Source organism: Xenopus tropicalis, chromosome 4 (genome assembly GCF_000004195.4).
Source record: "Xenopus tropicalis strain Nigerian chromosome 4, UCB_Xtro_10.0, whole genome shotgun sequence".
In the NCBI taxonomy this organism is placed as follows: domain Eukaryota; kingdom Metazoa; phylum Chordata; class Amphibia; order Anura; family Pipidae; genus Xenopus; species Xenopus tropicalis.
In genome coordinates, this window is record NC_030680.2 from 41,578,202 (window position 1) to 41,591,032 (window position 12,831).

Genomic DNA, 12,831 nt, shown 5'->3' on the forward strand with positions numbered 1-12,831 from the left:
GTGGCAGAAAGATCACTAATGTTTTAGGAATTAGGTAAACATATTCTGTTATGCTGTTGCTTAAACCAAAGGCGCCTTGCACAGCCTGTGGTTGGAGTAAGATCAAAGACTCTGTGGGATGAGCAGGGAACTGGCCTTAATTTAGAGTCTCAGCTATGTAGAGAGAGAGAAAAAAATTGGCTCATGATTTGCTATTTGTGGGACTGAAGAAGGAAATTAGATGTATAAAAAAAATCCAAAACCTAGTAACTGACAAGACCACAGTCAGTTAAATATGCAATAGTCTTTACCTAGTTCTAACCATTAATGCTACACCAGAGAAAATATGCTTTAAAATTGGATTGCAGTGTAATAGCACAATTTCCATATATTTATAGATGTATAAATACAGTGGCTTGCAAAAGTATTCGGCCCCCTTGAACTTTTCCACATTTTGTCACATTACATCCACAAACATGAATCAATTTTATTGGAATTCCACGTGAAAGACCAATACAAAATGGTGTACATGTGAGAAGTGGAACGAAAATCATACATGATTCCAAACATTTTTTACAAATAAATAACTGCAAAGTGGGGTGTGCGTAATTATTCAAGCCCCCTTTGGTCTGAGTGCAGTCAGTTGCCCATAGACATTGCCTGATGAGTGCTAATGACTAAATAGAATGCACCTGTGTGTAATCTAATGTCAGTACAAATACAGCTGCTCTGTGACGGCCTCAGAGGTTGTCTAAGAGAATATTGGGAGCAACAACACCATGAAGTCCAAAGAACACACCAGACAGGTCAGGGATAAAGTTATTGAGAAATTTAAAGCAGGCTTAGGCTACAAAAAGATTTCCAAAGCCTTGAACATCCCACGGAGCACTGTTCAAGCAATCATTTAGAAATGGAAGGAGAATGGCACAACTGTAAACCTACCAAGACAAGGCCGTCCACCTAAACTCACAGGCCGAACAAGGAGAGCGCTGATCAGAAATGCAGCCAAGAGGCCCATGGTGACTCTGGACGAGCTGCAGAGATCTACAGCTCAGGTGAGGGAATCTGTCCATAGGACAACTATTAGTCGTGCACCGCACAAAGTTGGGCTTTATGGAAGAGTGGCAAGAAGAAAGCCATTGTTAACAGAAAACCATAAGAAGTCCCGTTTGCAGTTTGCCACAAGCCATGTGGGGGACACAGCAAACATGTGGAAGAAGGTGCTCTGGTCAGATGAGACCAAAATTGAACTTTTTGGCCAAAATGCAAAACGCTATGTGTGGCGGAAAACTAACACTGCACATCACTCTGAACACACCATCCCCACTGTCAAATATGGTGGTGGCAGCATCATGCTCTGGGGGTGCTTCTCTTCAGCAGGGACAGGGAAGCTGGTCAGAGTTGAAGGGAAGATGGATGGAGCCAAATACAGGGCAATCTTGGAAGAAAACCTCTTGGAGTCTGCAAAAGACTTGAGACTGGGGCGGAGGTTCACCTTCCAGCAGGACAACGACCCTAAACATATAAACATACACATTCTAGCCAGCACTGTTGGAAAATTCCAAATATATAATATAATAATGCTGCCCAGAGTAACAAACTCTGTTATCCAGAACAGAGAATATAGTACTTTAAAATAATAAAAAAGTCAGTGACTCAAGGCATAAACTTGGAAAGCATTAAAAAGGGCTAGGTGTGGTTGTCAAGTATCAATTCAGGCACTGGTCTCCACAACTGGCTCCTCAGTCCACCCTGAGCAACCCACACCCATCAACACTCCACCACTTCCCCCCTCTCAAAAACCATCAACACCCTCGGTGCATCAAACACCTGCCTACCCAAAACTAAAAGCATGTGCCTAAGTTTGCATGCATACATATACACTTTGTTTTTTTTGACCTAACAGTTTCACTATGTAACTAATAGTTTCAATATCGAAGGCAATAAAACATGAAACCCAGTTTCCAGCCTGAACGTCTGGCTGTCTCCTGCCCATATTTTCCAAAGCATTATTTTTACACATTAGTAGTAGGGTTTTTAAAACAATGAGGTGACATTTTGATATGAATACCTGCTATATATTTTATCATAGTTTTCCTTCAACAGATCCCTTTCTTTTTCAAGATCACTGATTCGATCAAGTAGCTAGAAAAGAAAGTAACAGAAAGTGTTAAAAACAAACATTGCTGGGATGAATGCTTCATATATATAGTGCCTTGTAAACGTATTCAGACCCTTCAGCAATTCTATAAATTTATTGAATTACAAATCTCCAATGAAATGTTATTAATACTTTTATTTCAAAGCAATGAATTATGCTGCTTTGTAGAGCTGTCTTTTTGGAGCAAGCATTTGCCAGTTTTTGCACAGTTTTTACACTGTTCTCAGGGCCAAGCTGTAATAGTAGGACAGTACTTGACAATTGCTAAGATAAGCTTAGTTTCACGTTGATGCGGAAAAAAACACTTTGTCCAGTTATAATTTTTAAATGTTATTTGGCAGCCTTAAGAAGCCATGCCCCATATTATAGAAAGATCTCATATCCAGAAAGCACAGGGCCTAAGCATTATGGATACTAGAACCATAACTGTACTCGAAAAGCTATGAAGCTAATCTAGAAAACGAATGCAATAGTAATCTACAGCAAACCAAAGACCGGTGTTGCACAAAAATATAGATGTTTTGTAATTGTATTGTGTTTTGAATTGCACTGGTTTCTGAGCTGCCACATAATATGTATCTAAATTAATTAGCAATTAGACTCGTATCATGACTTTTCTAGACAACATCTGCATTAAGCTTTATCTCTTCTTTAGTATTATCACAGGTTTTGCAGACATTTTAAAATTCAATTTCTAAAAGTGATCAATAACTATTCTATCACACTTTTGAGTAACCATACCTCTTTACAGTTAACTAACCGCTAGCTCAGTTATTTGAACTTAATTATTGGCAAAGCTAGGTTTTAACTACTCAAATCTTTTTCATGCCTTGACCACTTCAAATTCACCCCAAAAATAATTTTTACCACAGTCTGGGAGGTGCTACCACTTTAGGTTGCATATTTGTTCCTTTTGAGATGGTATATGTGCTGGAACTGCCCCTAAGACACTCACTTTCTCAAATTTAAAAATTTCTCCATAAAAACTTAACCCAACCCTCATGAATCATGTACCAGAGACCTAGGCATACAATTGCAGGAGGTACAAGTTGGTAATATGCTGGCATGCTTTTGCTCCGATGGTTCTCGTTTAAAGGAGAAGGAAAGGCTAATAAAGCGTTAATCTCAAGCTGCAGGCATACCTTTAGTTGTCTCAATAGTGCCCTTAAGTCTCCCCATATTTCACCGTGTTCAGATGATCAAATGCCAAACAGGAAGAAAAAACGCTGAGCTTAGTAAAGAAAGTTCCCACAATGCCTCGCTCCTGCACCGAGACCAAGTGAACATGCTTAGTTAGACTATGAGTCAGCTTCCTGCTGATTGGCTCAGATCCACATTCCTAAGGGGGAGGAGTGAGCTCTTAGCATTCGTGAGGGAGGGGGTGCAGGAGAGCTGCGTGTCTCTGGCACAGGAATTACAGACACAACAAATCTTTTGACACAGAAATCAGTGCAGCGTTTCTGTGAGTGCTTATGGCTGTATTTACATAGACCTTTTTGATAAATCTTACTTTGCCTTTCTTTTTCCTTTAAGGAATTATTACAAGCGAACCTTTTATTAGATTGCTAATGCAACCCTCTGCCCTTAGCTTCTATTCTCTCTTTCACCTCTAAGCCCGTCTTTCTTCTCTTTTCCATGTTAGTTAAGTTTGGTTGATCTACTGATGATGTGAAAGCTTTAATTTTTTTTTATCTTGTGGTACTCATAATGACTTGTATTGTATTGTAAACTCTATAAAAATCATAATAAAAAAAAAAACTTGCTGCATTTTTCCCTCCAAGTTCAAAAATCACTAATAGTCTCTAAACCGAATCGGTTCAAAATATGCTAAAAAAGAAAAAGGCAAAAATAAATCTAATCACATTGTTGACAGAAGAAATTAAGTTTTGAAATATCTGTAACAGTTGGCTGTACTAAACTGATTGAACGTGAACATTTTAATTATTAGATTTGAAAAGACCCAAAGAGAAGTACTGGTAAATCAGAAAAACTGGCATAGCTTGTAGGCAGAACAAAGATGTCTCATTTTATATGATTTCATTTCATTGAACTGTGACACGTGCTGAAATGCAGAGTGGTTGGTTTATTAAATTGATGTAGCATGTACAATAATGCTTTTACAAGTGTGGAATTAAAAAATGTGCTGTAACTAAACCCAGCTAAGTGGCAAATTGGTATTAAAAGGGGAAAATTATGAATATAGTAGGATTAAATGTTTAAAATGGAGGAGAAATAGGTCAGGCTCTTTTTGCCTATACCCAATCTTAGGTAATACTTTTTTTTCAGCTTAGAAACTATTAATCACTTACATTTAAAGCATCCACTGAACATCATGTATATGTTTTGTAAGTATTATTGTTTATGCTTTAAAATATTTTATGTTTGCATTCCATTTTACCCCAGAGAGTACAAACCTCTTCCGTTCTTCTTTGTGATAATGTACTAGATTGCAAACGTTTTTCCAGATTAAAGCTTTTTAAGCGCTCTTCTTTTAACTGGTTGTTGAGATCATCCACTTGACTTAAGAAAGCCTCCTGACTGGTCTTCATTGACTTTAGATCCTAGAAACCAATAAAGGGTAAAACGTTATATTGGGTATTTTTATCACTATTTTAATGGCACAATGAAAACAGTGGCCAGTTTAAATTTAAAAATAATACATGTGCCTAGATCCCAATAATGTTCATATTTTGACCACCTACTGTGTTCCTGTATCAATCAGAAATATTACAAGTCTTCAAAAAAAACCCTTTTAACAAATTCATTTTTTATGTCTATACCTTAATACCCACTATTTTATTTTTAGCGACATGTCAGTATTGGTAATGTTAAATATTAGATGCAAAGAGCCGAATATCCCCATGTTATATGTCACACATGGTCACCAAACAGATTTGCCTTGACAGGACTGGTAAGCTTAAAGGGATACTGTTATTACAAACATACCCATTTTACTATACAGGTAGAAGATCTATTATGCACAACACTTGGGAACTGGGGTTTTCGGTATAAGAGTTTTTTTTTCTAGAATTTGAACAACCATACCTTAAGTCTACTAAATAACTTTTAATCTTTACACAAGCCTTAATACATAGTAAGTTAGGTTGATGACAATCAGACCAGTCCCTGGATCAGCTTGTACTATGAACTATCTTCCATAACCATGTATTTCCTCACTTGCTAAAAGCAGTCCAACCCCTTCTTAAAGCTGTCTAATCTATCTGCCAGTACAACTGATTCAGGGAGAGAAATCCACAGCTTCACAGCTCTCACAGTAAAAAACCCTTTCCTAATATTTAGATGGAACATTCTTTCTTCTAATTGGAGAGGGTCCCTTTGGGTCTGCTGGAATGACCTACTGATAAATAAATCATTAAAGAGATTATTGTGATTACCTTAGTATACATTTATACATAGTTATCATATGACCCCTCTTAAGCACCTCTTCTCCACTGTAAACAACCCTAACTTGGCCAGTCTTCCCCCATAACAGACTTGCCCTACCTCTTGCCCTCTCTAATAATATCCTGTTTGAGCACTGGAGACCAAAATTGCATGATTCTAGATAGGGCCTTGCCAACAGTAGAGGATTACCCCCCACCTCCCACAAATCTATGCCCCTTTTAATAAAGCTCAAAAACTTTGTTTGCCCTTGCATCTGCTGTCTGGCATTGTTTATTACAGCCAAGATTATTATCTACAAGAACTCAAAGGCCCTTCTCCATTATGGATTTACATAGTGTGATCCCATTATAGATATAAGTGGCTTGCATCACAGGTGCATGACCTTACATTTATTGACAATAAACCTCATATGATACTTAGCTGCCAAGATTGCCTTATTCTGGATAGAATTAATTGTGCTGCAGAGCTTTGTGTCAACTGAAAAATCCCTCTCTTGATCCCTCCAATCTTAATAACCTCCGACCTACCTCTGCTCTCGTTCATCTCTAAACTACTCAAGCGCCTAGTTTACAACCGACTGACGCTATTCCTCTCTGACAATAACCTGCTGGATCCCCTACAATCTGGTTTTAGACAACAACACTCCACAGAAACTGTTCTAACCCGACTAACTAATGACCTCTTATCGGCTAAAGCCAAAAACCACTACTCACTACTAATACTTCTTTTGACACTGTGGATCACCCGCTTTTCCTCCAGTCTCTCCGCTCTCTTGGCCTTTGTGACACTGCCTTATCCTGGTTTTCATCTTATATCCCAATCTATCTTTCAGTGTCTCTTACAATGAAGCATCATCTTCTCCCTTGCCTCTTTCCATCGGGGTTCCTCAAGGCTCTGTCCTGGGCCCCTTTCTATTTTCTCTTCTATGTCTTTCCCCACAACAGAGACTTGCCATACCTCTTACCCTCTCTAATAATATCCCGTTTGAGCACTGGAGACCAAAATTGCATGGCATATTCTAGATAGGGCCTTACCAGCACTCTGTAAAGTAAAAGGATAACCCCCTCCTCCCACAAATCTATGCCCCTTGTAATATGGCTCAAAACCTTGTTTGCCCTTGCAAACATTGTTTTGAGCCAGTGTGGCATTGTTTATTACAGCCATGATTATTATCTACAAGGACTCAAAGGCCTTGTAGATATAATAATACCAGACTAATCTCTAGTATTCGCATGGGTGAGCATTTAGGGAACATGACTATGAAGGCTTTTATTCATCCAGGCAAAACAACATTCTGGCAATACAACTACCCGATATAACTCTGGAAAAGGTGGTTCATTTTATTGAACAGGTGCAGCTGGCTCAACACGAGGTGTAAAAGAGGGATTTTTGTCTTACCTGTAAAATCCTTTTCTCTCTTCATTGAAAGGGGGACACAGGCACTGATGGGTTAATTCCACCTTCCGGGAGGAAAGGACACTAAAAGAACTGTGACAGCCCTCCCAGGGGGCCCGGCTGCCTCTCCCAGCAGGCTACACCCCCCTGTGGGGGCTGGAACTTCCCAAAAGTAGTAGAACAGTAGAAGAAGAACCAAGAAGTATAACGGTGGGCCAAGGTATCTGAACTGTGTCTTGGCAACTATGTACACCGAACCCTGCGGGGACAGAGTTTTCTGGAGTCGGGGAGTGGGAGACTCCCTCCCAGGAGGGCCGAGGAAGACTGAGACACCGGTCACGTTCCAAGAAATCGTTAGCTTGGCAGGCAGAGACTAGAATGGGGGACGTGCCTGTGTCCCCCTTTCAATGAAGAGAGAAAAGGATTTTACAGGTAAGACAAAAATCCCTCTTCCTCTTTCATTTCAGGGGGACACAGGTACTGATGGGACGTCTAAAAGCAGTCCCGAGATAGATAGGGTGGGAATCGAAATTATGTCTGAGCCTGTACTGCTGCCTGGAGTACCTTTCTGCCGAAGGCGGCCTCCGCTGAGGATGCTACATGCACCTGGTAGGAGCGTGTGAAGGTGTGGATAGAGGACCAGGTGGCGGCCTTGCAAATCTGATCCACAGAGGCAAGGTTCTTTGCTGCCCATGAGGCGGCTAGGGATCTGGTCGAGTGGGCTGTGACTCTGAGCGGAGAGGGCTTGCCTGCGATCTGGTAGGCTCTGGTGATGGTGCCTCTGATCCACCTCGCCAGGGTGGTTTTGGTGGCCCGTAAGCCCTTGCGGGGGCCTAAGGGGATGATGAGGAGGGCATCCGACCTCCTGAAGGTTGCTGATCTTTGGATGTAGAACTTGAGGGCCCTGACTACATCCAGGGAATGGAGCGCTGTCTCCTTGGAATTTTTGGGGTGAGGACAGAAGGACGGAACAACAATGTCCTGGTTTAGATGGAAGGCCGAGACCACCTTAGGCAGGAACGCGGGGGTGGGCCTAAGGACGGCCTTGTCCTGGTGAAATACAAGGAACGGGGATTGGCAGGACAGAGCTGAGAGCTCTGAGACTCTTCTGGCCGAGGTGATGGCAAGAAGGAAGGCGGTCTTCCATGTAAGAAGAGTCTCAGATGTCGTGGCAAGGGGCTCAAAGGGGGGCCCCTGGAGGACAGACCAGATTGAGGTCCCACCCTGGAATGGGTGGACGGATGGGGGGGGCTACATGAGCCACACCCTGAAGGAAGGTCCTGATGTGGGGATTTAATGCGATCTGGCGTTGGAATAGTAAAGAAAGGGCCGAGACTTGGGTCCTTAGGGACGCCAGGCGGAGGCCCTTGTCAAGACCCTGTTGGAGGAAGCCCAGGATGTGGGCTATGTTGAAGCGCTGGGGAGGAGATCCTGGGCTGAGCACCAGGAGATGTAGGTTCGCCAGGTACGATAGTAGATCCTTGAGGAGGATGGTTTTCTGGCCGCGATCATGGTGGTGATAACGTTGTCCCCGAACCCTTGCTGGCGTAGAACTAGGGTTTCAAGAGCCAGGCCATTAAACGGAACAGCTGAGAATTCTGGTGGAACACTGGACCCTGGCTTAGGAGGTCTGGCCGGTCTGGCAGACGAATGGTGCGATGAGGATGGTCTTGACCCTCTCCCTCTTGACCCTTTTGAGGATCTTGGGGAGGAGTGGAAGAGGAGGGAAGATGTAAACAAACTGGTAGGGCCAGGGGGCTGTGATCGCATCTACTCCTACGGCGACTGGGTCCCTGGGCCGAGAGATGAAGCGAGGGAGCTTGGAGTTGTGGCGGGAAGCCATAAGATCGACCTCTGGGGTCCCCCAAATTGAGGTCAGATTCTGGAAGACCTGTGGGTGAAGTGCCCACTCCCCTTGGTCTAGGGTCTCTCTGCTGAGAAAGTCCGCTGTCCAATTGTCCACTCCTGGGATGTGTATTGCAGATATGGCTGGGACATTCTCCTCTGCCCAGGCAAGGATGTGGGCAAACTCCTGCATTGCCCCCTTGCTGCGAGTGCCCCCTTGATGATTGACATATGCCACCGCAGTGGCATTGTCTGTCTGAATTCTGATGGGCTTGCCCCTGAGAAGATTGGTCCAATGAAGTAGAGCCAGGCGAATGGCTCGTAGCTCTAGGATATTTATTGGAAGAGATGATTCCTGTGGAAGCCACCTGCCCTGGGACACCTGTTCCTGGCAGACCGCACCCCAACCCCGAAGACTGGCATCCGTGGTGAGGATGGTCCAGTTGTGCGAGGGGAAGGGCTTGCCCTGTGAGAGTCGTGTTGGCTGGATCCACCAGGACAAGGATTTCCTCGCCGAGAGGGGGAGGACTATCTGGGAGTCCAGGTCTGGGTGTTCGGGATCCCACTGGCTGAGGATGGCCCGTTGTAGGGGTCGGGTGTGAAATTGGGCAAATGGGACCATGTCTATGGCTGAAACCATGGAGCCCAGAACTTGCATGCAGGTCCTGAGGGAAACCCTGGGAGCGGTGGTGAGAGATTGTGCTCGGAGGAGAAGGGCCTGGACCTTGTCCGGCGGGAGCAGGGTGAGGCATCGCTGGGTGTTGAACACCGTGCCCAGAAAGGTCATTTCCTGAGAGGGTGTCAGAGATGACTTCTTGAGGTTGATGATCCATCCGTGGGACTGCAGAGTCTGGATCACCTGGTTGAGAGCGGAAAGGTTCTGGTGAAAGGTGGGGGCCTTGATGAGCAGGTTGTCCAGATAGGGAGTGATCGAGATTCCCTGAGACCGATGGAGTGCCATGATTGGGGCCAGCACTTTAGTAAATACCCGGGGAGCTGTCGCAAGACCGAAGGGCAGGGCTACGAACAACGGGCGCAAGCAAGGATGGTAACCCGCGCTGTAGCAGGGTTCTTGGAAGTTGCCTGTGCAGAGCGCAACCTGGGGCCCTCCTTGGAAGGATCTGCCATAATGAAATTATGATAGCAGAATAGTGTGCAGTAAGAGCTGAGCACCTGAGCTGACACAAACAACGTGTGTGTGAGCAGGTATAATTGCCAAGAAGCAGTGCTGACCTGGCTATGCAGCAGAGCAGATAGAGAATCTGTAATCTGGAGAGGAGTGTAGCCTGGAGGGAGACTCGGGACCTGGTGTGCAGGGCAGCAGGTTCAAGTCGCGCTGGAGTGAAAGTGGGCGGTGCAGTTGGGGAGCGCAGTCGGAAGAAGGAAGAGAGAAGGCGCGAAGATAGAGAGGGGGCGGGTGCTAGCGGCGCCTACTTCCAGGTAGAGAGAGCGTGCTGTTGTATGTTATAAGGTAAATGCGGGACGTGGTAGTTGTTTAAATCCCGCGGTGTCTGTGCGCCGCCATGGTGAGCGAGTGAAGCGCTCCCCCTTATCTCTCAAGGTGCAGGGGTCGCACCTCCGTAAGCGCAGCCACAGAAGCTGGCTTACCTTACCGGTATCTGCAGCTGTAGGGGCCATCCGTGGATGGAGACCGGCAGTCTGACAGAGGGGCTAATTGGCCCCTGTACTCCTCTCCCCAAAGGGGAGAGTCGTGTGGGACAGGAGCTTAAGGGACTGAGCCGAAGCTCCTGCCCTTTTCCAGAGCTCCACACACGTCTGGGGACTGAACCGTAGTTCCTGCCCCATTGTCCTGTAGGGAAAGGAAAATAATAAAATACGTAATAAATGTTAATTAAATCAATAAATAAATAGTATAAGGAACTCCCAAAGGGGAGTTGTGTCCTCCTCCCATGAGGACACTAAAAGAACTGGGAAGTTCCAGCCCCCACAGGGGGGTGTAGCCTGCTGGGAGAGGCAGCCGGGCCCCCTGGGAGGGCTGTCACAGTTCTTTTAGTGTCCTTTCCTCCCGGAAGGTGGAATTAACCCATCAGTGCCTGTGTCCCCCTGAAATGAAAGAGGAAGAAGCTATTCTTGTTAAGGTGAATAAATCATCCCTAAACAGAGGCCTTGGACACCATCTGTCTGCTACATACAATGCTGTTTTAACATCTGTTCCCCAGCGGTTTAAGAACACTTCAGACATCCATTCATGCAACTTTCACAAGTAACACTGTTTCTATGAGTTGGATGAAACCTTGGTAACCCTATCACAGTAACACACACAGCAGTTAAGTGAATTCAAAAGTATTTCTTAAATACGCAACTAGTAAAAAAAAATAAGCAAGAGGGGGTGAGATCCTATTTTTCAAAAGGGTCTGGCATGCTGCAGAGAGACTGGCGAATTGCTAATGTGGTGCATCTACTTTAAAGGGAATCCCGTTCTGAACATAAAAACTATAGGCCTTTTAGTCTGACATCAGTGGTAGAAAAGCTTTTGAAAGGAGTATAAGGGATAAGATACATGACTACATTACAAATCATAATACTATGAGTTTGTGCCAGCATGGTTCTATGCACAACAGATCTTGCCAAACTAATTTATTTGGCTTTTATGAGGAGGTAAGCAGGATCCTTGACTCTGGGATGGCAGTGGATGCGATCTACGTAGACTTTGCTAAAGCATTTGATACAGTACTGCACAGACAGTTAATGATAAAATTAAGGAATACTGGTACCAAAATCCTAAAATAACCTAAATGTGTTGGAAATGAATGCCTTAACAGAAAGTTCTTTTTAGGCAACTAATTCTTATTTAATGATTTCCTGTTTGTCTTTTATAAACAGTGCCTTCTACTTATATAAATGTTGGTAGCAAAAAAAAATACTACTTGGTATTGTTTATGTTTACATGTTTTTTGGTATATAAGGCACATTAGGGGAAGACCCCTTATCTCCTAAATTTAGGTCCCAAAAATTCTAGGTACAGTTATCTGATCCCTTACCCGGAAGCCCATTATACAGAAAGTTCAAATTACAAAAAGGCCATCTCCCATAGACACCATTTTAATTAAATAATTCACATGTTTAAACATGGTTTCCCTTTTCTCTGTAATAATAAAACAGTACCTTGTACTTGATCCCAACTAAGATATAATAAATCCTTATTGCAGCCAAAACAATCCTATTGGGTTTAACCACTCTTTGAATAATTTTTAAGCAGACTTAAGGTAGGAGATCCAAATTATGGAAAGACCCCTTATCTGGAAAACTCCAGGTCCGGAGCATTCTGAATAATGGGTCCCATGCCTGTAATATACTGCATACATGTAATAAAAAGGAGACTTAGATCACCTGTTGAAGTTGTTGAAATCTGCCATCCATCTCAGTGAAAGCATGTGTTTTATCTGCCAGCTGTTTTTGCAGCTTTATCATAACAACATTCTCCTTGATTGCGGTCCTGTAAGCATATGCACAAAAGATCCAAACAACTATATCAGTATTTAAATTTACTAAGAAGTAGGTAATTCTTTGTTTCTTAATTATTTCCTTGTCAATTAATTAATTACAGTATACGTGTGTACAGAAATATCAAGTATTATGCAGTACAGAAAAAATTTCTAATGTTTGAAGTTTGCAGTAGTGCAAACTTGAAAATTTTACTCATGCATATGCAAGTCTAAGAGGCAGATTTATTTTATTGCCAAGTTCTAAATTCTTATGAAAATGTTTAATTTTGGTTCCCTACTTACAACAAACGTATGACAGGCATCAAACCCCTAATGTTCATATTTTTGTTAGTACCTAATTACATGCAAAAGGTAGTATGTTGTAAATTGCAAGCTTTAGTCATTTTAATAAAGCTTTGCAGTTCAGTAGTTTGGAGTAGAAAAATATTTGTGCATTTCGGATATGTCAGAAGTTTTTTCCAAAAATATATAGGTTTTCTAATGTGAATTTTCCATTTACAGCTTTCACCACACATAAAATGTTGATTTTGCAGTAACTAAAGTGACAGCCATGACAATTTGTATGCGCTACTTATTTTG

The 12,831-nt window shown here is 43.1% G+C and overlaps 1 protein-coding gene across 1 annotated transcript in view; it reads right to left on the reverse strand.

Moving 5' to 3' along the window:
* The window catches only part of rpgrip1l (RPGRIP1-like), a 79,706-nt gene that overhangs the window by 49,350 nt on the left and 17,525 nt on the right, over positions 1–12,831 (reverse strand). The window contains exons 7-9 of the mRNA XM_002935372.5: positions 12,137–12,242; positions 4,555–4,701; positions 2,051–2,124 (exon numbers count right to left, since the gene is read on the reverse strand). Coding sequence (XP_002935418.3) covers positions 2,051–2,124; positions 4,555–4,701; positions 12,137–12,242 — 327 coding nt within the window. The remainder of the gene's footprint in view (positions 1–2,050; positions 2,125–4,554; positions 4,702–12,136; positions 12,243–12,831) is intronic.